This window comes from Schistocerca piceifrons, chromosome 6 (genome assembly GCF_021461385.2).
Source record: "Schistocerca piceifrons isolate TAMUIC-IGC-003096 chromosome 6, iqSchPice1.1, whole genome shotgun sequence".
Taxonomy (NCBI): domain Eukaryota; kingdom Metazoa; phylum Arthropoda; class Insecta; order Orthoptera; family Acrididae; genus Schistocerca; species Schistocerca piceifrons.
The window spans coordinates 331,073,580-331,100,251 of record NC_060143.1 but is presented as its reverse complement, the minus strand read 5'-3'; the positions used below and the strand labels follow the sequence as shown (position 1 = coordinate 331,100,251).

The following is a 26,672-nucleotide window of genomic DNA, read 5'->3' as shown; positions in this document are numbered from 1 at the left end:
TGAAGCATCCGATTCAGTAGTTACAAGAGCGACAGTCTAGTTGACTGACTGATATTGCAATGCAACATCAGACCACATGGCCTTGTTGTGCTTGTACTGTGAACAGCTGAAAGCAAGAGCAAACTACAGCTGTTACTTTTCCCAAGGGCATGGAGCTCTACTGCATTGTTAAATGATGGTGGCATCCTCTTAAGTAAAACATTCTGAAGGTACAATAGTCCCACATTCAAATCCCAACATAGACTATTCAGGAGAATGTTGCCATCAGGAAAAGCAAAAATGACCTTCCTTGGGTCAGAGTGTGGGATACTAGATGCCTTAATTGTGTTGGTAGGTTAGAAAATTTAAAAAGGGATATGGACAGGCTGTAGTTCAATATAGTGGGAATTACATAGTAAAGTTTGGTGGCGGGATGAATAGAACTTCTGGTAAGGTGAATACACGGTTACAAACACAGAATCAAATTGAAGTAATGTAGAAATAGATCTAATAATGAATAAGACAATGAGAATGCATGTAAGCTACTATGAACAGAAGAGTGAATGCATTATCATAGCCAAGATAGACACAAAGCCAACACCCACCACAGCAGTACAAGTCTATATACAAATTAGCTCCACAAATGATGAAGAGATTGAAAGAAGGTACAATGACATAAAAGACATAATTCAGATAATCAAAGGAGAGGAAAGTTTAATTGTGATGGGGTTTTGGAATTCGATTGTAAGAAAAGGAAGAGAAGGAAAACTAGTAGGAGAATGTGGACTGAGGGAAATGAATGAAAGATAACCTGCCCAGTAGAATTTTGCACTGAGCATAATTTAATCTTAACTAACATTTGGTTAACGAATCATGAAAGAACGTTGTTCATGTTGAAGGACCTAGAGCCACTAGAAGTCTTCAGATTCATTAGATAATAATAAGCCAGAGATTTTGGAACCAGCTTTAAATTGTAAGAGATTTCCAGGGACAGGTGTGGTCTCTGACCACACGGGTGTGGTTAGAAAAGTTCTCGGAATCACCATGAGAGGTCAGTGCTAGCGCAATGAGTTGTTCACGTGATATTCATTGGACTGTTGCCTGTAAACACATGCCACACCAGTGCTCTTGGAAGACAGCTGTGACAGTGACAAGGCTCTGTTGTTGTTCCCCCGTAGTGATTTGCGAAGATGGGAAAAATCGAGATTTGACCAGTGATTAAGTGCTTCGTAAAGAAAGGTATCAAAGCAAAGGACATTCATGCCATTTTTCAGAATACACTTGGGGGCTCTGCTCCTTCATATTCAACTGTTGCCAAGTGGACAAATGAATTTAAATTTGGTTGGCTGAGCTTATATTATGATCCACATAGCTGTCGGCCAAGATGTGTACTACTCCAGAAATCATTGCGAAAGTGCACAAAATGGTCATGGTGGATCACTGATTGAAAGTGCGTGAAATTGCTCATGCTTGCCAGATGTCATCTGAAAGGGTACATCACATTTTAACTGAAGAATTAGAAATGAAAAAAATTATCTGCAAGATGGGTGCTACGATTCTTGATGCTGGATCAAAAACACGTGCCATCGCCGTGGCAAAATTACGAAGTGTTGCCACACCCACCTTATTCACCTGATATGGCTCCATCAGACTTCCATCTCTTCCTAAATTTTTCTTGGTGGATGAAAATTCACTTCAAACACATAATTGATAGCTGGAGTGACAACTATTTCACAGGCCTGAAGGAAACTCATTTTCGAGATGGGATCAAGGCATATCGTTGGATCAAGTCCATTAATCTACAAGAAGACTACATTGAAAAATAAAAAAGTGTCAGTGACATAAGTACTTTTTTTCTTTTCCATTCCGAGAACTTTTCAAACCACCCTCATAATTTATTGGGTATGAACTGAAGATTAAAACTGAAGAAATTGCAAAAGGTTAGGAAATTAAGAAGAGGGAACCTGGATAAGCTGAAAGAACCAGAGGTTGTTGAGCATTACAAAGGGAGCACCAGGCAATGATTGACTGAAACAAGTGAAAGGAATACAGTAGAAAACAAATGGGTAGCATTGAGAGATAACAGAGTGAAATCATGTATAACTAGGGGAAAGATAGATACCAGCTGCAGCTGTATGAATATCAAGAGCTCAGATGAAAAATGATGAGTAACAAGTGAAAGCTGAAAGGTGAAAGAAAATATAGAGGAGATATATAAGAGAAATGAACCAATATTATAGAAAAAGGATGAGGAAGTAGATGAAGATGAGATGGAAGATAAATAGTGCAAGAAGAATTTGACAGAGCCCTGAAAGTTCTAAGTCCTACCAAGTCCCCTGTAGTAGACAACATTCCCTAAGAACTACAGATATTCTTGGAAGAGCCAGCCATGACAAAATTATTCCACCTGGTGTGCAAGATGAATATGACTTCAAGAAGAATGTGATAATTCCAATTCTAAAGAAAGCAGGTGCTGACAGATGTGAATTTACTCAAATATCAGTTTAATAAGTTGTGGTTACAAAATGAAGTATTTACAGGAGGATGGAAAAACTGTTAGAAACTAACCTCAGGGAAGATCAGTTTGTGTTCTGGAGAAATGTAGGTACACAGAAGGCAATACTGACCCTACAATTTACCTTAGAAGATAGATTGAAATAATGGAAAACTATATTTAAAGCATTTGTAGATTCAGAGAAAGCTTTTGACAATGTTGACTGGGGTACACTCTTTGAAATTATGAAGCCTACAGGTGTAAAATGTAGAGAGCAAAATGTTATATGCAACTTGTACAGTTACAAGGGTCGAAGGGCATAAAGTCAATCAACAGTTGAGAAGGAAGTGAGACAGGGTTGTAGCCCTTTCTCAATGTTATATAATCTATACAATGAGCAAGCAGTAAAGGAAATCAAAGATAAAATTGGAGAGAGAATTAAAAGTTCAGGGAGAAGAAACAAAAACTTTGAGATTTTCTGATTGATTTGTAATTCAGTCAGGACAAACAGGACGTGGAAGAGCAGCTGAGGAGAACAGACAGTTGTTTCGAAAGGAGGATAGAACATGAACATCAACCAAAAGCAAATAAGGGTAATGGAATGTTGTTGAATCAAAATGGGGAGATGGGGTGGGAATTAGATTAGATAACAAGACACAAAAAGAAGTAGGTAAGTTTTTGCTATTTGAGTATTAAAATACCTGATGTGGCCAAAGTAGAGAGTATATAAAATGTAAGCTGGCAATGGCAAGAAAAGTCTTCCTGAAGAAGAAGTTTAAGTATTAGCAAGTCTCCTCTGAAAGTATTTGTCTGAGTGTATCCTTGTATGAATGTGAAATGTGGACAATAAGCTGTTCAGACTAGAAGAGAATTGAAGCTTCTGAGCTGTGGAGTTACAGAAGAGTGCTGAAGATTAGATGAGTAGATCACATAACCACTGAATAGAATATGAGAGAAAAGAAATTTGTGAAATAACTTGACTGAAAGAAGGCATCAACTGATCGGACATATTCTGATACATCAAGGGATCATAAATTCAGTGCTAGAGAGAAGCGTGTGGGGATAAACACTGTAGAGGGAGACCAGGACTTGAATATAGAAAAGAGATTTAGAAAGATATAGGTTTCAGTAGTTATTTGGAGATGAAGAGACTTTCACATGATAGAGCAGTGTGGAGAGCTACATGAAACCAATTTTCAGACTTAGGATTACAAAAATAGTTAGTTTTCAAGGCGCATAAGGCAATATCCACACTTCTCTAGATATAATATTTTATACTTGTTTAAACACAGTTTTTCCACTCAAGTATAACTACATACTAACACAGGGTGAGATATTTTTCCAGTTGTGTCATACATAGGCTCAATTTACAGTTATACTATCCATAGTTCATATGAATACATTATTAAGAATTATCTGTACAGAATTTATTTGTTTGTAATTCAATTAAAAGGTTACTTACTTAATTGTTTATCTATTGATCAATGGTGTTGAAAGCTATCAGCCAAGATTACATTAACTTTCTACTTATTTTGATTTTCAGCTGCATCATTTCCCTTGGTAATTTGTTACTAAAGGATTTTTCTGTTTGCAGAAAGTTTTTTCATATTTTTGTTAATCTAGTCCAGGAAACATTCAGAGTTCTTGTTCCTGTTTATATAACACTGGATATGTGATCTTGTGTCTTGCTCATCCCAATTCAAAGGAGTATGAAAAATCTGTAGGTATGGAGTAATCAGTATTTTGTTTCTGTGTAACCCCAGTTCTTTGTCATAATCTGAAGATGACAAATTGAAGGGCATTGTACCTTTTATGAAGGCTCAATTCATAACCTGGCTCACTACTGCTCAAAATAAAATTTCATTTCCATGCATCTATGCAGAGGCATGATGTCTTGTTTTCCGAACTTGAGCACAACTGGTGGCTGCTGTCTTCCATTATTGCTATTAGCCCATGGTCTTCAGTACTGGAATCCAAATACAGTTCAGTTTCACATTCTCCCAACTTATGAGTTTAGTAATCTTCGTAGCCTCTTTGTATAGCCTACCACAGTATCTGCTTGTGGTTGCCAGAACTGAAGTCTTATCAAACTGAATCTGATGGTATCTTGGCTGCAAGGTGTGTTCCATAACCACAACACTTGCTTCATCCCTTCTAGACTAGTGCTTGTGTTCATCTAGTTATTTTTCCACCATTCTTTTTGTGGTATTCATAATCATATCTTTTTCTGTAGTACTGTAAAAGCCTTCAAAGTAAACACAGTTATGTACTGCATGCAGAACTTTATCAAATAAAAATAAGATAAGAATGCTGCAAAACACTGTCCTGCCTCCAGGAGAAGAGGTCCTACAAATTTCTGCCCTACTGTACAAGATGTAAGAAAACACATAACTCAGGTATGTTTATGTATTTCCTTGTGCACCTGAAGTGCATCAGTCTGTGCTTTGTTGTTATAGGATTGAAGCACTTGCATCTAAAGTTATTCAGATGTTCACAATGTACAGGGTGTTTATAAATGAATAACGGGGTTTTAACACTTTATAATATTTATTACGAGGGCGGTTCAGAAAGTAACCTCCGGTTGATTTAAAAAAATACACCAAGTTAAATAAAAATATTTTAATATATACATCTTACAACTACATCTTTGCACTATTTTTCTACATAGTCTCCATAGCGATTGAGGCACTTATCGTATCTCTTCACAAGCTTTGAAATTCCTTCTGCATAAAAATCACCCGCTTGTGCCCGAACCAGCCTGTGACCGCATCTTTGAGCTCTTCGTCGTCATCAAACCGCTGTGACCCGAGCCATTTCTTCAAATGCATGAAGAGGTGATAATCACTTGGCGCCAGGTCTGGGCTGTAAGGTGGATGGTTGATAACGTCCCACTTGAAGGACTCAAGAAGGGCCGTTGTTCTGCGAGCAGAGTGAGGACGGGCGTTATCGTGCAAAAAAACGATACCGGAAGTCAGCATACCACGGCGTTTGTTCTGTATAGCCTGTCGTAACTTTTTTATTGTTTCACAGTACACGTCTTGATTAATGGTCGTATCACGTTCCATGTATTCAACCAACAACACCCCTTTGGCATCCAAAAACACCGTTGCCATCAGTTTTCTGGCAGAAAAATCTTGCGAGGCTTTTCTTGGTTTGGTAGGCGAATTTGAATGTGCCCACATCTTTGGTTGTTCTTTTGTCTCAGGGTTCACGTACTTAATACAGTTTTCGTCACCGGTCACGATTCTGTTTAACAATGGTTCTCCTTCGTCCTCATAACGTGACAGAAAGTCTAATGCAGAGGCCATTCTTTGAGTTTTGTGGTGGTCGGTAAGAATTTTGGGCACCCATCGTGCACAGAACTTACGGTAACCCAATCTTGCTGTCACTATCTCGTACAAGAGAGTCTTAGAAATCTGTGGAAAACCAGTAGACAACTCCGACATTGAGAAACGTCGATTTTCACGAACTTTTGCATCAACTGTCTGAACGAGTTCGTCAGTCACCAATGATGGTCTACCACTCCTCTCTTTATCATGAACGTTTTCTCGTCCACTTTTAAATAAACGTACCCATTCATGGACAACTCCTTCACTCATAACTCTTGGTCCATACACGGCACAAAGCTCACGATGAATAGCTGCTGCAGAATATCCTTTGGCTGTAAAAAACCTTATGACAGCACGCACTTCACATTTGGCGGGGTTTTCTATTGCAGCACACATTTCAAACTGCCACAAAAACTAAACTAGCCCAGGTACGACGTTCACTCGACCACGGCTTGATGCCGACTGACCGGTTGAGTGCGTGAACGCACAGATGGCGTCGCTACTCCCCCCACAACCCGCACTGTGACCAATCGGAGGTTACTTTCTGAACCGCCCTCGTACATTAAACTTACAGTTATAAATGATACGTCAAATGAAAGTGCAACTCAAACAGTTGTGTTTGGCACAAGTGCACATGTGCAGCCTGCAATGTTTTAACCACAATCCACTAGACAGCAGTAGTAACAAAGATGGTGACTAGTGAACAGAAAGCATTTTGTGTTTTGCAGTTTACAAAGACCGACTCTGTAGTTAATGTGCACCGTGCATTCCAGCTGAAGTTCGGTTGTGATCCTCCAAGTGATAATAACATTCGTAGATGGTATCATCAATTTGATGATACCAGCTACCTTTGTAAAAGGAAGAGCACAAGATGACCAAGAGTTAGTGAAGAGATTGTTGAGCGAGTGAGAGAGTCGTTCACTCGTAGCCCAAAGAAATCAGTCTGGAAGGCTAGTCGTGAATTACAAGTTCCCGTGCCGACTGTTTGGAAAGTTCTAAGAAAACACGTACAACTATGTCCTTACCATTTACAGTTATTACAGGCTCTTAAGACAGCAGAGCGTGGATGATGTGCCAACTTTACAAACAAAATGTTGTTTCATGATGATGAAGACTTTCTGGATAATGTTGTCTTCAGTGATGAATCGACCTTTCACCTTAGTGGACATGTTAACACTCACAATGTGCACATCTGGGCCTTAGAAAATCCTCACAAGGTGGTACAAATGCAATGAGATTCCCCTAAAGTGACTGCTTTTTGTGCCTTATCCCTGGCAGAAAGTTTATGGGCCTTTCATTTTTGGCTAACCTACTGTAACTGGCACTTCTTACCTTGATACACTAGAGCAATGGCTCTTCCCTCAGTTGAAAGAAGATGAGCCAGAGAACTTCATTTTTCAGCAAGATGGTATGCCACGTCACTGGCATAGCAAAGTATGTGATTGGTTGAACTTCACTGTACCCAAGCGCTGGATAGTCTGCAAGGGGCCCAATGACAGGACTTGCTTTGCATGGTCTCCACACTCACCCGACCTAACGCCATGCAATATTTTCCTTTGGGGCTTCATCAAGGATCATGTGTACATGCCTCTGCTATGAGCACACCTCCCTGAATTAAGAAACCGGATTGATACATCTGTTGCTACAGTCACTAAAGACACACTTATCAACATTTGGGAAAAAATCAGCTATAGACTTGATGTGTGCCATGTGATAAATGGTGCTCACATTAAACATTTATAAGGTTCTTCGTAAAAGTATTTGAGTTGCTCTTTCATTTGACATATCATTTACAATTGTAAGTTAATATAAGAAATATTATAAAGCATTAAAACCCCAACATTCATCTATAAACACCCTGTATTTGTATGAATATCAAGAGCTCAGATGGAAACCCAGTTCTAACCAAAGAAGGGAAAGCAGAAAGATGGAAGGAGTATATAGAGGGTCTATACAATGGCGATGTACTTGAGGACAATATTACAGACATGGAAGAGAATGTAGATGAAGATGAAATGGGAGATACGATACTGCGTGAAGAGTTCGACAGGGCACTGAAAGACCTGAGCCGAAACAAGGTCCCGGGAGTAGACAACATTCCATTAGAACTACTGACGGCCTTGGGAGAGCCAGTCCTGACAAAACTCTACCATCTGGTGAGCAAGATGTATGAGACAGGCGAAATACCCTCAGACTTAAAGAAGAATATAATAATTCCAATCCCAAAGAAAGCAGGTGTTGATAGATGTGAAAATTACCGAATTATCAGTTTAATAAGTCACAGCTGCAAAATACTAACACAGATTCTTTACAGACGAATGGAAAAACTGGTAGAAGCTGACATTGGGGAAGATCAGTTTGGATTCCATAGAAATATTGGACCAAGTGAGGCATTACTGACCCTACGACTTATCTTAGAAGAAAGATTAAGGAAAGGCAAACCTACGTTTATAGCATTTGTAGACTTAGAGAAAGCTTTTGACAATGTTAACTGGAATACTCTCTTCCAAATTCTAAAGGTGGCAGGGGTTTATAATTTGTACAGAAACCAGATGGCAGTTATAAGAGTCGAGGGGCATGAAAGGGAAGCAGCGGTTGGGAAGGGAGTGAGACAGGGTTGTAGCCTCTCCCGAATGATATTCAATCTGTATATTGAGCAAGCAGTAAAGGAAACAAAAGAAAAATTTGGAGTAGGTATTAAAATCTATGGAGAAGAAATAAAAACTTTGAGGTTCACCGATGACATTGTAATTCTATCAGAGACAGCAAAGGACTTGGAAGAGCAGTTGAATGGAATGAACAGTGTCTTGAAAGGAGGATATAAGATGAACATAAACAAAAGTAAAAGAAGGATAATATAATGTAGTTTAATTAAGTCGGGTGATGCTGAGGGAATTGGATAAGGAAATGAGACACTTAAAGTAGTAAAGGAGTTTTTCTATTTGGGGAGCAAAATAACTGATGATGGTCGAAGTAGAGAAGATATAAAATGTAGACTGTCAATGGCAAGGAGAGTGTTTCTGAAGAAGAGAAATTTGTTAACATCGAGTATAGATTTACGTGTCAGGAAGTCGATTCTGAAAGTATTCGTATGGAGTGTAGCCATGTATGGAAGTGAAACGTGGATGATAAATAGTTTAGACAGGAAGAGAATAGAAGCTTTCGAAATGTGGTGCTACAGAAGAATGCTGAAGATTAGATGGGTAGATCACATAACTAATGAGGAGGTATGGAATAGAATTGGGGAGAAGAGGAGTTTGTGGCACAACTTGACGAGAAGAAGGGACCGGTTGGTAGGACATGTTCTGAGGCATCAAAGGATCACAAATTTAGCATTGGAGGGTAGCGTGGAGGGTAAAAATCGTAGAGGGAGACCAAGAGATGAATACACTAAGCAGATTTAGAAGGATGTAGGTTGCAGTAGGTACTGGGAGATGAAGAAACTTGCATGGGGTAGAGTAGCATGGAGAGCTGCATCAAACCAGTCTCAGGACTGAAGACCACAACAACAACGACATATGACAGTGGAAGTGGATATAGCTCGTCTTTTCAAAAAAAAAAAAAAAATTTCAATAATGTTGAACCATGAAGGATATGTCAATGATGGACAGCAAATAAAGGAGGAAAATGCACCTTCAGCAGCATGAAACATTTTTGTTTATGATGTGCTTGCCTTACAGTCTCAAGCACCTCTGCTCACTGGTCTCCATGAACTGCAAATCTAAAATCTCAATAGTGGAAGTGCAATGGATTTGAAGTTCTATGCATGTTAATTAAAAACACAGACATACAGCATTACTGTCTATAAGCAGTTTATTCCCACAACTCATAAAGTGTTTGTTGATGTAAGATGTTAACCAGTAGCGCAGTCTCAAAATACATACACCAGAGTAACTGATCACAGCTTGTTTACGTATAAGTTCCCAGTTGGAATTCATTATATAATTTTGCTCACCTGCCTTTATCATTATGTTAGCATAATTGTCTCAGTCATTTGGACACTATACCAGTATGGTACCTCACATAGATTTTGAACATAGTCCATGCTCTTGACTGACCATAACTGTACTCGAATGGAACTGATCTTCAATTGCCTTCTCCTACCTCATGTTGAACTCATTATATTCATGTCTTTTATCATGATTGTACCATTTCATGGTTTGTTATAATTTACAAGAGCCTCCTAAAATAATTCATGACACAAAAGAGAGAAATTAAGAAGTTAGCCAGCACGGATTTTTAGAACCATTTACTTTGTGTACCCAGCATTTTGCATCCTTGTGTTTTACAGAAACACAAATCAGAACTTTTTGGTATTTTAGTGATGTAGTACTGTTATGTTCAGTAAAAATACCCTGACTTTGTAGAGACTCACCATTTATAATTAATTTAACAAAATTTTAAACTTTAAATGTTCCCTTCAAAAACCAAAATATGAGAAATCTACGTTCAGAAAATTTGGTACTAGAAAATTATCAGAACAGAACTTTGAAGTGAAAGATTACAATGTATAAAAATGGTAGATGTCTTGAAATCATATCTTAATTAGTTAATAACTTTGTAACTGAGCTAAACTAATAACTTTCTCAGAACCGGGAATGGTTGGTCTACAAAGGTAACTTGTTTATTGGTTCTTAGTGTTAAAATTTGGTGCATGTATTTTTGCATAGTGATAAAATTATATCTTCAAATCGAGATATCTTCTGAATTAATTAACTTTAACTGAAAACAATAACACCATAATTTTCCTGGTTGGATACAATACACCAGCAATAAGAAGAATATGGAATCTTTTAGCAAATGAGAAAGTTGATAAATTCATGTTCAATCATGGTGCAATCATGATTCAACGTTTATGATCATGACAGCTGTCAGTAGCACTTTAATTGTTTGGGCTAAACATGCTCCATTTCAAGCAGTAATACACAATATACACGTCACTACAAGGCAACTTGAATGTGCAAGAGGGAGTAGCCAAAGAGATGTTCTGCAATTACTGCATTCCAGTGCATTTCAACCTCTTCACATTTCTTTCTATCAACAGTTTCATGGCAATGACATTCAAAATCTGTTACAGTTCTCTGAATAGTTTCCAAGAAAATTGCAAATTAAAGTGCTGTTTCTGTGCAAGACTTTGTCTATGAATGAAGCATCATTTACAAATCACGGACAAACAAATCACAACAATATGCACACTGGCTGACAGAAGTTGGAAAACAATAACCTTTTAAATTATGCAACAGAATTGATGGACAATACTTTCCTCTAGAAAGCAAAATGTATGGAAACATATCAAGTAAAAGTGACATACTACCTAACTTTTTGAACAAACAGTTCCTTCCTCCAGGAGGAGAGAGGGATAGGATGGGAAAGGTTAAAAAGAAATAGGATGTCGCTCAAATTCCACTACAGGTGGGACCCTCTCATCCCCCAGCCTGAGTGACAAGAATATGGAAAGAATAGGTTGCTACTCACCACACAGAAAAGGCACTGAGTCATAGACAGGCACAATGAAAAAAAAGACTGCTAAAATATTAAGTTTTTGGCAAAGTCGTTCTGAAATAGAGGGGCTCTGAGTCGTTCCCTCCACCACCAGCTTTTCTGAACTGTGCAGATGTGAGTTATCCTTACAACACATTTTCTGTTCCTGATATTATCCTGGCCTCAACCTATGGTAACCTACCAACCCCACACTCTCTACTCAATAGTTTCTGCCCCCTCTGTCCTATCACCTCCTCCCTTTTCACTTCCTATCACCCCCTGTGAGCCACCCTCAGTGCACTCACCTATTCTTTCCATTTCCCCACTTCTCCCCCCCCCCCCTCTTACCCCCCCTCCCTCCCCACTATCACAACCACCACCACCATCCACCTCATGACACTACGCCTGGCAAAAATATCATCAGGCCACCATCTGGTCCATATGCACATGCTGCAAGACAGCGTTCTTCTCTGGCCCCACCTGTACCCTGCTATCCCTCCCCCTTTCCTGCCCTATTCCACATTGATATTCCCGTAACACATTCTGATCGGAGCTGCTGATGGTAGCAGTCATGTATGCATGAGGCGTACTTGCTTGCATGAACCCATGTGTATTTTTTCTGCTGAAGAAGGCTTTGGCTGAAAGCTATAATATGCAGCAGTCTCTTCATTGTGTCTGTCTGTTAGTTTTGTCTGTCTGATACTCAATGGGTCATCTTTACGGTGAGTTGCAGTCTATCCTTTTCCTAATGTTGGTGATATTCCAACCTGTAGTTTCAATTGTTTAGTTTCACATCTTACCTGGACTGGTGAAATCTTTAGAAAGAGTGTTTATGGAATCCTACAGGGTGGCACACGAAATGTGTTACCATTTTGTTTTTGAATATAAACTTTATTGTCAATACAGTCTGAAAGGAACATATACTACAATAAAGAGCTGTCCATGGAGATTTGTTCTAACTCAGCACATGCTCAATATGTCCACCATTTTGTTTCCTAACTTCCTTCAAACGAACACTGAATTTAGTGATTCCCCTATGGCACATGTCTTCCGTAATTTCAGAGCAAGCTTGAAGAATAAGTCTTCTGAGCTCCATTAAATCATGTGGACGTTCCAGAAAAATTTTTTCCTTTAGGTACCCCCAAAGAAAAAAGTCACATGGATTGAGGTCTGGACTACTGGGAGGGCCAATTTTGTCCATCATTGAAGCGACCTGGGAACCAGAGTGAAATGATCTGCATGTCGAAATGCTCATGTAAAAACTCCATCACAGTGTTTGCAATATGTGGCCTTGCTCCATCTTGCATGAACCATTGTGTGTTGAAGGGCAAGGCAGTAGCAAGAAGCTGTTGAATGAATCTATTGCAAAGCATGTTCAAATAACATTCGCTGTTCACAGTTTCTTCTAAGAAAAATGGTCCAGTAAGTCCGTGACTTGAAATTGCTGCCCATGTTGTAATCCTCAGAGCATAATGTTGTCATTCATGAAGCGCTTGTGGGTTTTCAGTGGCCCAAAAGCATACATTTTGTTTGTTAAGCACACTGTCTAAATGAAAATGTGCTTCGTCCGAAAACTATGCTATGGTGTTCTTTTAATCATTGACAAAGGTCTTCTTAGGCACTTGTGGGTTTTATTGTTCTGAAGAATGTGTAGTTATCTACACCGAAACCTAGGTTAACACTAGGTGCTTTTTTCGCAATCGAGGCGGGTTTCTAGTTGTTTAATATATTAACCAACGATTGCTGACGCGCTGCGATGTTGAAGGTTCTTTCCTAAGAGTCAACCAAATTTTTATGCTCTCTCTCTAATCCTACTATGCTGATCCTTTGAACCTAGTTCTGAATGGTGTTTACTTCATGAATAAGAGTCATTTCACTCTGATACATTTACTTCTTTTTCATTTTAAGGAACCCCTGGTACCTAAAAGCTAACATTTTGACAGAATTTATTTGTTTGGATCTATCAAAGGTAGTAAGTGGAGGTCTTTAATATTTTTATTTCATTACAGTTTCATTTAAGGGAACTTCAGTGTTTGATAAATCCTTCCACTTAGTGAATATGATCTTTCCACATGCTGTTGTTGTAGTTTGTGAATAAATCTTTAGTACTATCTGCTTACCATTCCCAATTTCATTTAGATTCTGTGGAGTCAAAATATCTGAGCAGCTTTCTGGTCCTTCAATGTTCTGGTCAAAGGTCACCCTCAGCTGTCGAATATCTGATGACAAAGAAGCTTCCACAAGCTGAGGTGCAGGAGATTCCACTGTTATCACAGCTGTTTTCCTGTTTAGGGATTTAAGAAACTGATAAGAGAATAAGTCTTGTATAGTTTCCTTTACTAACACATTATGCAACAGCAACATTTTATGTTTTTGATATACTGTTATGAAGTAAAGTTAATGCAATATAACGTAAATGTTGTATTGAAAGAAAATTGTAATTGAGAAAACTGTGCAATAACTAGGTGCCAAACTGGATAGTGAGTACTTACATTCGGGTGGGGGGGAATCCCAAGCGCTCTTGACAGAAGCAGTTAAAAAACTATTTCTGATTTTCAGAACATTCACGATCCTTCCCGAGTGAGGTCAGAGATACTCATTGGGGAAGGCGTGAAAGCACTGGTAGGTCTCTCAGTATCCAAGTAGAGAGTCATCCAACTGATGTGAGGACACAAAAGGGACATACACAAAGAGAAAAGCATCACAGAGGGTAGATCAAAAATATGCGCTGAGCCAGCATCAGCTCAGAGATGATGATATGAACAGGATAAGAAGTAAAGATGGAATAAGAAGCTAGAGAAATGAAAACTGGAAAGAAAAATGCATTTAAAACTTGGAGGAAAGTAGAAAAAGAGAGGAAAGAAAAACCAGAGAGAGGGTACAAGGACAGTAAAAGATGTAATTATTATAATGCCGAAAAGGAGACAAAGCAAACAGCAGTGACAAGTTACTAGAAAGTATGCAGTGAAGACTGCATAAGAAAGAACACAGTGGATTTTCTCTTTGCAGCCAACACAAGCATTATCGCAAAAGATGTAGAACGTAATCCAAGTGATCAAGCTGACAGAATAATCAGTAACATCAGCATGTGGCTTTAACACAATGGAATAACACTTAACTGCAACAAAATTATAATGCGTACTGTTTCTGGCATGGAACTCCTGAAAAACAGAATTTTTATTGTCCCAAGGTGGTCAAAGAGTCAGTGAAATTGACTATTTTAAATTCTTAGGACTAAGGGCAAGCGAAAAGATTTCTTGCTAGTATCACTTTCTAGATCGTGTGCAGAAACAGAAACTGATGATGACAATTGGTTTGTGGAGTGCTCAACTGCACATTCATCAGTGCCCGCACAAAGTCCCAATTTTTACACAGACCAATTTTTTTATCCAATCCAATGTAGCCAGTGTCATGAATGATGATGATGAAATGTTGGGGACAAGACAAACACCTAGTTCCCGGGCAGAGAAAATCTCAAATCCACCCAGGAATCGAAGCCGGGACCCTGTGATCCAGAGACAGCAACGCTTGCCACTATACCACGAGCTGCGGATAGAAACAGAAACTAAATGGTGCTATGTTCACTATGAGAATAATCTCCACAGTCTAAAAACCTCTACTGTCTGTGACAATGAAACATGATGACTTGTTTACTTTGCTTACTTCTCACTCTAATATCTCCTATAGTATCATATTTTTGGACAACTCTGTGCATTTTCCAAGAATATTCTTACTCCAGAAAAGCAGATCAGGGCAGATTTGCTGTGTCAGTTCTTGAACTTTGTGTAGGCCATTATTCAAGTAGCTTGGAATTCTAACTTTGTTATCCCTCTACACATATTCAAATATGGGATTTTTTGCTGTCAGCATTGACTCATTCTGAAAAAATATTAAGTGTTCATTCAGTCAACACTAACAAAAGAAAAAAAAAACAAATTTGCCAGTGGATACTACTTCCTTCAGCATCTAACATAAATGTGTTCCTTTAGGAAAGTCTGCATGGCCTGGAATATTTACAGGATTTGCAAAAAGACTTCTTACTTCTGCTGATTATATCTTAAGGATCCCAAAACTGAGCAAACAGTAATTCCATCATACAAATCCAGTTAAAAACATGAATGCTATTGCAGCAAATGATGCAACGTACTGCTCTCTGATGAGATATGGTCTAGTGTTGAGTCTGACAACAAATATGTTTATTCTGAGAGAGATTTGCACATGGAATATTCCAACATAATAGTGCCAAACTGGCAATGGGATGAGAAATCAGGAATGAGTGTATATGGATGATCACATATAATTTTTAATGATACTTTGATTATCCGTAAGTAGAGAAATGAGATCATTTAACCTACTGTTCTCCCATATTCAAGTGCAATTATAACTCTTCTTATCAATGACAATGTTCATACCTATACAGCTCAGCTAGTAAATGACATGATACAGTGTGATCATATTACTTGAATGTCATGTCCACAGAGCTCCCTTGACTTAGATTACACCATACCTGTAACTTACATTTCAGCCAGTGTGTAAAATTTCAACAATAAAAGAGGTTACATTTATTTAAAAAATTGAACATCTCCAGTATCTAATTAGCAAAAAATTGTGCGCAAAAGTATCTATGATATTCCTATTGCCAATGGAAAAATGCAAAATTTTTGTGCTTTTTCTGGCATGACTTTTTATACTGTAACTAAACATATAGCTGGATGAACCTGTAATTGATAGCAGTGAGATGTTTGGGAGAAATTTAAGTGTACGTCAAAAGGATAGACAAATGAAAAATGGAAGTGGAGTATTTGTCACAGTAGACAGGAAACTCAAATCCACTGAGTTAGAAATTGATGCTGCATGTGAGATCATTTGGGGAAGACTCAGTATTAGGGGTGGGCATAAAATGATAACTGGGTACTTCCATTACCTATCAGACTCATCTCCTGATGTAACTGAAAACTTTAGAGAAAACCTCAGTTCACATGTACATAAGTTCTCCAATCAGACCTTCATCATCGAACAAATAATTGGGAAAATTACGGTTTTGTTAGTGGTTGGTGTGATAAAACATCCTGTGAAACTTAACTAAATGAGTTCTCTGGCAAGTACCTGAAACAAATAGTTGGGAACCCCACTAATGATGGAAATATACTGAATCTAATGGCAACAAATAGACCTGACTTCTTTGAGGATGTCAACATTGAAACTGGTATAAGTGACCATGATGTGGTTGTGGCAACAATGATTACCAAAGTACAACTAAAACAAGCAGAAAGATATATATGTTCAGTAAAGAAGGTAAAAGTTTGGCTGGCCACTGTGGCACAGCAGTTCTAGGTGCTTCAGCCCGAAACCACGCGGCTGCTTTGGTCACAGGTTTGAATCCTACCTCGGGCATCGATGTGTGTGCTGTCCTTAGTTTGGTTAGGTTTAAGAAGTTCTAAGTCTAGGGGACTAATGACCTCAGATGTTAAGTCCCATAGTGCAGTAGAGTCATATCTCAATGAGGAAATTCAAACTTTCAGTATAGGGCAGGAACATTTAGATGGACTATGGCTCAAGTTTAAAAGAATGGTTGACCATGCACTGCATAGATATGTACCTAATAGAACAGTTCATAATGAGAGGGAACCTGCATGGTATAGAGTTACTGTAACGGAACTTGTAAAGAAACAGAGATTACTGCATAGTAGGTGTAAAACAAAGCATAGGGCTATAGAGTGAGAGATTCTGAATGAAATGCACGTGAAAGTCAAAAGAGCAATGCATGATACCTTTAGTGACTACCATAGCAGAATATTATCATGTGATCTTTCACAGAACCCAAAGAAATTCTGGTCATATGTAAAGGTTGTTAATGGCACCAAAGTTAGTGTTCAGTCCCTAGTGAATGAGACAGGAACTGAAATTAAGGGTATCAAAGCAAAAGCTGAAATGCTTAACTCTGTTTCAAAATGTTACTTCACAAAAGAAAACCCAGGAGAACTACACCAATTTAATCCTCGTACCACAGAATAGATGGTAGGAGGAGTCGGGGCAGACCAAGGAGAAGGTACCTGGATTCGGTTAAGAATGATTTTGAAGTAATAGGTTTAACATCAGAAGAGGCACCAATGTTAGCACTGAATAGGGGATCGTGGAGGAATTTTATAAGGGGGCTATGCTCCAGACTGAACGCTGAAAGGCATAATCAGTCTTAAATGATGATGATGATGATGATGACCACAGAATAGGTGAATGAAATAAGTATTAGTGTCAATGGTGTTGAGAAACATCTGAAATCATTAAAGTTGAACAAAGCTCCAGGTCCTGATGGAATCCCTGGCAGATTCTATACTGAATTTGCAGCTCTTTTAACTATTATCTGTCATAGATCCCTCGAACAAAAATCTGTGCTCAGTTCTTGGAAAAAGGCACAGGTCATACCTGTCTACAAGAAGGATAGCAGAAGTGATCCACAAAACTACTGTCCAATATCTTTGACATCTACTTGTTATAGAATCTTAGAACATATTCTGAGGTCAAACATAATGAGGTACTTTGAACAGAATGACCTCCTCAATGCCAACCAGCAAGGATTTCGGAAACATCGATCATGTGAAACACAACTCACACTTTTCTCACATGACATACTCAAAGCTTTGGATCAATGCAAACAGACAGATGCAGTATTTATTGATTTATGAATATCATTTGACTCTGTACTGCACTATGCTTATTGTCAAGATACAATCATGTGGGGTGCCAAGTGAAATTTGTGACTCCACTGAGGACTTTTTGGTAGAGAGGACACAACATGTTATCTTTGATGGATGTAGAAATAACCTTGGTTGGGCCCCAGGGAAGTGTGTTGGGACCCTTGCTGTTCATGTTGAACATTAATGACTTTGTAGACAATATTAATAGTAAAATTACCCTTTTTGAAGATGTTGTAGCTATCTGTAATGAAGTACTATCTGAGAGAAGCTGCATAAATATTCAGTTAGATCTTGATATGATTTCAGTGTGGTGCAGAGATTGGCAACTTGCTCTAATTGTTCAGAACTGTAAAATTTTGGCACCTACAAAACAAAAAAACATAGTATTCTATGACTATAATGAGTCACTGCTGGAATTGGCCAACTCATACAAATACCAGGGTTTAACACTTTGTAGAAATATGAAAAGGAATGATCACATAGCTTCAGTTGTGGATAAAGCAAGTGGTAGACTTTGGTGATTGGTTCTAGAATAGTGCTCAAGTGTGTGTGGGACCCATACTACATAGAACTGACAGGGGATATTGAATGTATACACAGAAAGGCAGCATGAATGGTAACAGGTTTGTTTAATCCATGGGAGAGTCTCACAGAGATGCTGAAGGAACTGAACTGGAAGACTGCCACAAACTATCCCAAGGAAGTCCATTAACAAAGTTTCAGGAACTGGCTTTAAATGATTAATCTAGGGATATGTGGCAATCTACTACGTATCACTCACATAGGGATCATGAGGATAAGGTTAGAATAATTACTGGATGCACAGAGGCATTCAAACAGTAATTCTTCCCGCACCCCATATGTTAATGGAAAAGAACAGGACAAAACCCTAATAACTCGTATTGTGGGATGTACCCTCTGCCATGCACTACCCCCCCCCCCCCCCCCCCCTAGTGGTTTGCAGAGTGTAGATGTAGATAGGTTTTTTCCCCAAGGATTTCCAGAAGTGTAGACAGACTCAAAAACTGGATTACTTCTGTTATTAGGATCTCTTGTAGAAGGACACAGAGTTTCAAAGTTATATCAAAAAACACAAATTAGCTTTGAGACAAGTCATAAAAGGGACAAAAAATAAAGGAATTGAATCATCCAATAAAACTATGTCCATGGAGAAAGGTTTGGAAGATCTTTCAGAGAAGAAGATAATTCATAAAAATATTTTGTTATCACAGGATGGAAAAAAATGACTGATCTTAGAGCAGTTGCAATCAATTTCAATCCTTATTATACAATTGTTGATGTTAAATTAATGAAAGAAAATTTTGGGAATCCACCCAATACAACATTCAAAAAACATTCAAGTACTTAAATAAACATTCTACACATGTTCTCAGTCCAGCAGACTCACGTGAAGTTCTAAATCCAGTTAATTCGCTAAAGAGTAGATATTTGGCTGGTTTCAATCATATCCCAGATTATATGATAAAAATATCAGCAATGCACATATTTCTTCCTTTGTTATATATCTGTCACCGATCATTATCAAATGGTGTTTTTCTCAAAGCAGTAGAAACAGCAAAAGTAAAAAAAGAGATGTTCACTAGTGTACTGGTAACTTTTTAACTCAAAACTAAATTTTCCATGATGACAATAGCAGAGGAAACAGTGACAAATACATTAGTCATTGCACTACCACATTGTGTCAAAAAGGTGTACATCATGCAAGAGCAAACTATACATCTGCTTACCCAGAGATATAAAATCTCTTTCTGAACTACATACAGTTAAAAATTTGTGACATCCTACCTTTTGCAAATCTGCTTTTTTCAATCTCTCATTAACTCATCCACATTTTTAATTGTAAATGTAAGTTGTAAGTGTACGATATATACTCATACTTGTAACTATTCATTATATTGATCCTATTTGTAACAAAAAACTAAATGATTTATATTTGCAAGTTGTAATACCACCATGTAAACTGATTCTCAATTAAGTATCTTGTGTACCATATATGAATTCAAACAAATGGGCAAGCAAATATTTAAATAAACACATGTGTGATTTCAAAATTATCAGGAGAAACAAAACCGGCATTCTACAGATTGGAATGTGGAATGTCGGATCCCTTAATCAGGTAGTAGGTTAGAAAATTTAAAAAGGGAAATGTAAGAATATTATGAGAAGGGAAGTTGCTACTTACAGTATAGCGGAGATACTGAGTAGCAGATAGCTTGTGCCTATCTGCGACTCAGCATCTCTGCTATATGTTGAGTAGCAACTTTCCTTCTCACAATATTGTTACATTCCATCCTGGGTTTTCCATTGTTTTAAAAGGGAAATGGATAGGTTAAATTTAGATATAGTGGGAATTACTGAAGTTCGCTGGCAGGAGAAATAAGACTTCTGGTCAGGTGAATACAGGGTTATAAATACAAAATTAAACAGGGATAATGCAGGAGTAGGTTTAATAATGAATAAAAAAAATAGGAGCATGTGTAAGCTACTATGAACAGCTTAGTGTACACATTATTGTAGCCAAGATAAACATAAAGCCCATGCCAGGTATACATTTAGAATACTCATTTTTATGCATATGGATACCACTTTTGTCATGTATGTATTACATTGTAGTAACTGGTTTAGCACCTTGGATTTCTGAAATAAGCGAGTGCTAAACTCAGAAATTCAGAAACCAGTTGCACATAGTGGTGGTGTACTGCGTAAATAGCATTGCACATTACCTTTCATATTTTTTATCCAATACTTGTTGCAATCTGCAGTGCTATTCACCATATAACATCTATGAAGTAATGTGATACGTTAGTGTCATAGTGAATAATAAAACACGCATTGTAGATGTACACGTAGATGTAGATTTACAGCATCACTGCCTTTACTCCATTGAAAAATATTTAAATTTATGAAATGTGTTATATAAATACTTACGTGTAAAGTGTATTATTGTAACCTTAAATATGCATGCCTTGAAATGACTTTCAGCCTGTATATTTATAACTTGACTTGTCCAATGTCTTATGCATAAGCTGCTATGTAGACAACAGGACCAATAAAAAATACAATACAATACAATACAACTGGTGCATCCAACATGCATTCTGGAAAAAGTAGTATTTTCATTTTCTTACATATTAAAATATTTCCTGCTACCAGTTATAATTATTTTTCTTTTAATTTGTTTTATGCACAATATGTTTAGGTAAATAAGTCCCACTGTAAAGTTTGTGTTGTACCTTGCCCACACATTAGTACTGCCAAGAGGAAAGGTGCAGTGAATTCAAGGTCTTGATCAGCATGAGATTAATTAAGGAGCTGAAACAATTGGTTTAATGCTTAAGGGATTATTAGCTAATGACTGTATGTTAACACATCACTTTTTGTAAGTTCTGATTTGGTTCCAGTTTATTGTTCTAATAGGCCTGTACAGTACTGTCTTGTGAGGAAGAGTAGTTTCTGGCTGTATGTGGTTAGTGGATACTGAATTACATTGAGTTTGCAGGTTTGACACAAGTGTGGACTATTGTGTTAACAGGCACTAATAGCACGTTCTGGAATTTGAGATGTCTTTCACAGCACTGGTTGTCCTAAACTTGAAAAGGTCCTTTGATCAAAATCCAGACTGTTTACTTGCCAAAATGAATCATTAGATGCTGGATGATCATTGGTGCATGTGGACATGCTGCAGTACATTTCCCCAAAGCATCCTGCACATGATCAGTGGGTCTGTGTCAGGGTAAAGGGCAGGACTATCCACTCACCAAATACCCTTTTGTTCCAGGAGCTCCTCCACATGTGCATTTTGATGTGGTTGTGAATTGTCATCCATAAAAACGAAGACCAAGCCAAATACGCTGAAAAGAAGCACATGGGGAAGGAATGCAGTGTCACAATAATGTTGACCAATGAGGGTATTGTGTTCATATATTTGGAGGGCAGTATTCAGGCAACATTTTGCCTTTCCACAAAATAATATCTGGACCACCAAAACAATTTTGCAACGTTCCTGAGTGCATTACAGGTCCCCATGTCTCAACATAAGAGGGTATGTAATGCACCCCAGGGTACTGTCGAACGTAATCATACTGGTGGTCCAGGATTAAGGTGTAGAGCGACATAATGATGCAGGGGAGTGCAAATCTCCAAAGTGTTGAACACAGTACAGTCACTGATAAACATTACTGTGATGCAGTACTCCTTCGCCATGTGAATCTTCCTAGTTGCATTACATGTTCCAAACTCTGGTGATATGAGGGTATGCAGTGCAGCCAGAAACATTGTCGAACATGATTGTTTTGGTGGCACAGGTGCTATGAAGTGGGAGGGGGGCATGGGGGCATAATATTGCATGGGTGTACCAACCTACAAATCCTTGAATGCAGTAACTCATTAACACACTGTATTCCTTCCCCATGTGTGTCTTTTCAGTAGTTTGTGCAGTCTTGACTTCATTTTTATTGGCAGCAATACATGACTGCATTGAACTGCACAGGTTGAGTACCTCTTAGAATTACAAAATATTCAGTGAATGGATTGGCCTGCCAATTTTGACAACTTAAATCCCATTGAGCACATGTGGGATGCGTTTTGGGGGGAGATGTATGTCCACATGCATCAATGACCATTTAGCAGTTGTCCACTGCACTTCTGGAAGGATGGAATAGCGTACCACAAGAACTTCTTACCAAACATATGACCAGTGTGGCAGCACATTGCAGAGCATGCATTGCTATCCATGCTGATCATCCACCTTATTAAGAACCATATCCTGCCTTTTGTAATGTCCAGGAGACCATTATAAATCATGATAACTGCACTGTAATTATTGTCTTTGAATAAAAGTGCCATTTGAGTTCATCTCATTGTGTATGTCTTTCTGTTGTCTACTACACTATAGCTGTTCTTTCTGTGTATGGCCCAAGTTTCACTGAGCTATGTTACTTGGCGGTGACATATCATGTGAAGAGTATTTCCATTCTTAAGTTTTGCACACATGTATCCTGGGTGTCTCTTTAATTACTGGAGTTGTATGCAAAGGAAATAAAAAAAATACTGCCTCAACTGACTTCATAACACTAACATCAAAAAAATACCCCTCTCTCTCTCTCTCACACACACACACACACACAACAAACACACACAACACACACACACACACACACACACACACACACACACACACACACACACACACACACAGAGAGAGGGAGAGAGAGAGAGAGAGAGAGAGAGAGAGTGAGAGGGGGGGGGGGGGAGTGGGAAGGGGGAAGGGGGAAGGAGGTGGGAAGAGGATAAGGGGAATGAAGAAGAAGTATTCTTTGTTATAACAGCATTAATTAGCTGCTACTCACATGCTTTCTCTAAACAACCAATACACACATAAATAAAGCATAGAAAGAAGTACTGAAAGCTATCAGCATTATTAACAAAAGGTGAAAGAGAAAATAGAAAACAACAACAACGGCAGAGCTTCCTGAATACGACTATCTATAAAGACAAAAAGAATCACAGAACTCAGAGGAAAGTCATGCACACATAATGAAGTGCATAAACAACATAAATTAACAGTATGTGGCTACCCTGGTATTTCTTCTGCAGCATCAACAGTGTATGCCAGTCCAACTGTAAGAATAGTTGCTCTCCAAGCAACAAAGGAACCACAAGTTACAATCAGTCCATCAATATCAGCAAAGAAAATGTGTGGTTGTGGACGACCAGGCTCTGACGCAAAGCAAAACACAGAACTTAGTGGCGATGATGACAGTGTCATTACCATCTGCAATCAATCAATTAAATACAAAAAATGATACATGCTGACAGCAAATACCCTGCCATGACTGAGGGACTGCTAAAACTAATGGCACAAATAGATTAGTTTTATATAACATAGAGGCTTTCATATTTAATTTATTTTTATGCTTGCCTTAAAGCTCTCTCCAATCTTAACAGTTGTGGGTTCAACTTTCTCAATGCCCAGGCTGCTACTATCAGCAACAAGAAGTTCAGCAGAACCATTGACTAAATTTCCAGGAATTCCATTAGATTCACACTTAATACTGTATAGACCTGGAGCAGCAACACAAGCATCCACCTCCAGCTCAATCACATCCTCCTCCACTTCTTGTAACACTACTGGTAATTTTACCTGTAATAATGCAGTTAATGTTAAGGTGTATAACAGCCCAGTACAATATACATTAATAGCCTTGAAGAATTAGAAGGGAATACGTATTTGTACTCATAGGCTTATTCCATTAAAACTGCAAAAAAAATGTTATTTGGTTGTTAAATTCAACAAAACATACTAATTTGACACAAATAGCTCTTTCACTTATGTCCAAATTCATTATCCACACTCTGTCTGAAGACTTCAGTATGTTTATAATACATAATTACAACATGAAACATGAAGGAAAGCAACCAAAGTCGCTAAATTACAATTAACTGCATAGCAAACACTCACGCACTGTGTAAACAAGTTGAAGTTGTAGGACTTACTAGTCTATTTCTCAACAAAAAGTTGTTAATAATAATGCCGTGAAACATACAATGCTTATAACAGCATCCATTTAAGGTGTACATATCATGATCTAAACATATAACAGCTCTAAAGTTACATAATGTTGGAGAACATGATCCCAGATTAGTTAAACAACATGATACTGAGTGTATTTTTTCGTATTTACATTAAATTATTAACAAAACATGTTTCATTTCACCATCTTCAGCTACAATTAAGTGTTATCTGTATATTTTGTACATGTTTTGAGCCAATAGCAGTTTTTATAACATTTTACATCCCACTAATAAAATTAAATTTTTGTTAATGGTGGGCATGATAAAGACATCCTGTGAAACTTTACTAAATGCCTTCTCTGAAATATATATATGCTTCCACTCTCACAATCAGGTGTTGGAAAATTTCTTGGGGAATGGCAGCCCGTATCGATCACGGTCGGTGAGGCCTGGCATGAAGTCAGCATTCAAAAACATCCCAAAGGTGTTCTATAGAATTCAGGTCAGGACTCTCTGCAGGCCAGTCCATTACAGGGCTGTTATTATTGTGTAACCACTCTGCCAAGGCTGTGGATCATGTTGAAAGATGCAGTCGCCATCCCCGAATTGCTCTTCAACAGTGGGATGCAAGAAGGTGCTTAAAACATCATTGTAGGTCTGTGCTGTGATAGTGCTATGCAAAACAACAATGGGTGCAAGCCCCCTCTATGAAAAAACATGACCACACCATAACACCACCACCTCTGAATTTTACTGTTGGCACTACACACGATGGCAGATGACGTTCACCGGGCATTTGTCATACCCACACCCTGGCATCGTATCGCCACATTGTGCACCATGATTTATCACTCCACACAACATTTTTCCACTGTTCAATCATCTGATGTTTATGCTCTTTGCACCAAGTGAGGCATTGTTTGGCATTTACCGATGTGATGTGTGGCTTATGAGCAGCGACTCCACCATGAAATCCAAGTTTTCTCCCCTCCTGCCTAACTGTCATAGTACTTGCAGTGCACCCTGATGCAGTTTGGAATTCCTGTGTGATGATCTGGATAGATATCTGCCTATTACACATTACAATTCTCTTCAACTGTTGGCGGTCTCTGTCAGTCAACAGACGAGGTCGGCCGGTACTCTTTTTTGCTGTACATGTCCCTTCACATTTCCACTTCACTATCACATTGGAAACAGTGGATCTAGTGATGTTTAGGAGTTTGGAAATCTCACATACAGACGTATGACACATGTGACACCCAATAACCTGACCACATTTCTAAGTCCGTGAGTGCCACAGAGTGCCCAATTCTGCTCTCTCACTATGTCTGATGATGACTGAGGTCGCTGATCTGGAGTACCTGTAAGCAGGTGGCACCAAAATGCGCCTAATATGAAAAATATATGTTTTGGGAGGCGGGGGGTGTCCAGATACTTTTGATCATATACTGTACATATATTTTGTTTAAATGATTAATGGAAAATCTCATATAAAGATGTGAAACAAATACTAACAAAGAGATAGAGGGGCTGGCCAGTACTTACCCCAGCTCAGTACAGCTGATAGATACACAAAACAGAACAGAAAATTTATGTTCCTAGCATTTGGAACTTTGTTCCTTCATCAGGGAGGAGAGGGGGGAAAGAAAGGGAAGAAGGGAAAGTGGATTCAGTTACTCACAACCCAGGTTATGAAGCAACAGGGAAAGGTAAACAGGGAGGGTAGCAAGGATGGAGGCATAGTTGTCAGAGGGAAGCCAAAGATATTCTACTGTAAGTATTGTGCCAGCTTCAAACCAAAGAGGATGCATATAGAAGTAAAGAGGTATACAGTATAAAGATAAACACAACTCTGTAGGATGAAAAATGCGTGAATGGCTAAAGAGGAAAGGGAAAGAGGAGAAGACTGAAGAGTAAATGGGAGGGAGGTTAGTTAACGTAGGTTCAGTCCAGGGGTATGGCGGGATGAAAAGATGTGTTGGAGTGGAAGTTCCCATCTCCGCAGTTCCAAGGGACTGGTGTTGGGCGGGAGAAGCCAAATGGCACGTACAGTGTAGCAGGTTCCTAGGTCCCTAGACTTATGCTGGAGTGCATGCTCTGCTACTGAGTATTGGACATCTCCTAGGCGGACAGTTCGTCTGTGTCTGTTCATGCGCTCAG

The 26,672-nt window shown here is 38.5% G+C and overlaps 1 protein-coding gene across 1 annotated transcript in view; it reads right to left on the bottom strand.

The window, feature by feature from the left end:
- LOC124802759 overlaps window positions 1–26,672 on the bottom strand; it is a 428,511-nt gene that overhangs the window by 310,910 nt on the left and 90,929 nt on the right. The window contains exons 6-8 of the mRNA XM_047263751.1: window positions 23,920–24,141; window positions 23,576–23,772; window positions 13,404–13,567 (exon numbers count right to left, since the gene is read on the bottom strand). Of these exons, the coding sequence (XP_047119707.1) occupies window positions 13,404–13,567; window positions 23,576–23,772; window positions 23,920–24,141 (583 nt within the window). The remainder of the gene's footprint in view (window positions 1–13,403; window positions 13,568–23,575; window positions 23,773–23,919; window positions 24,142–26,672) is intronic.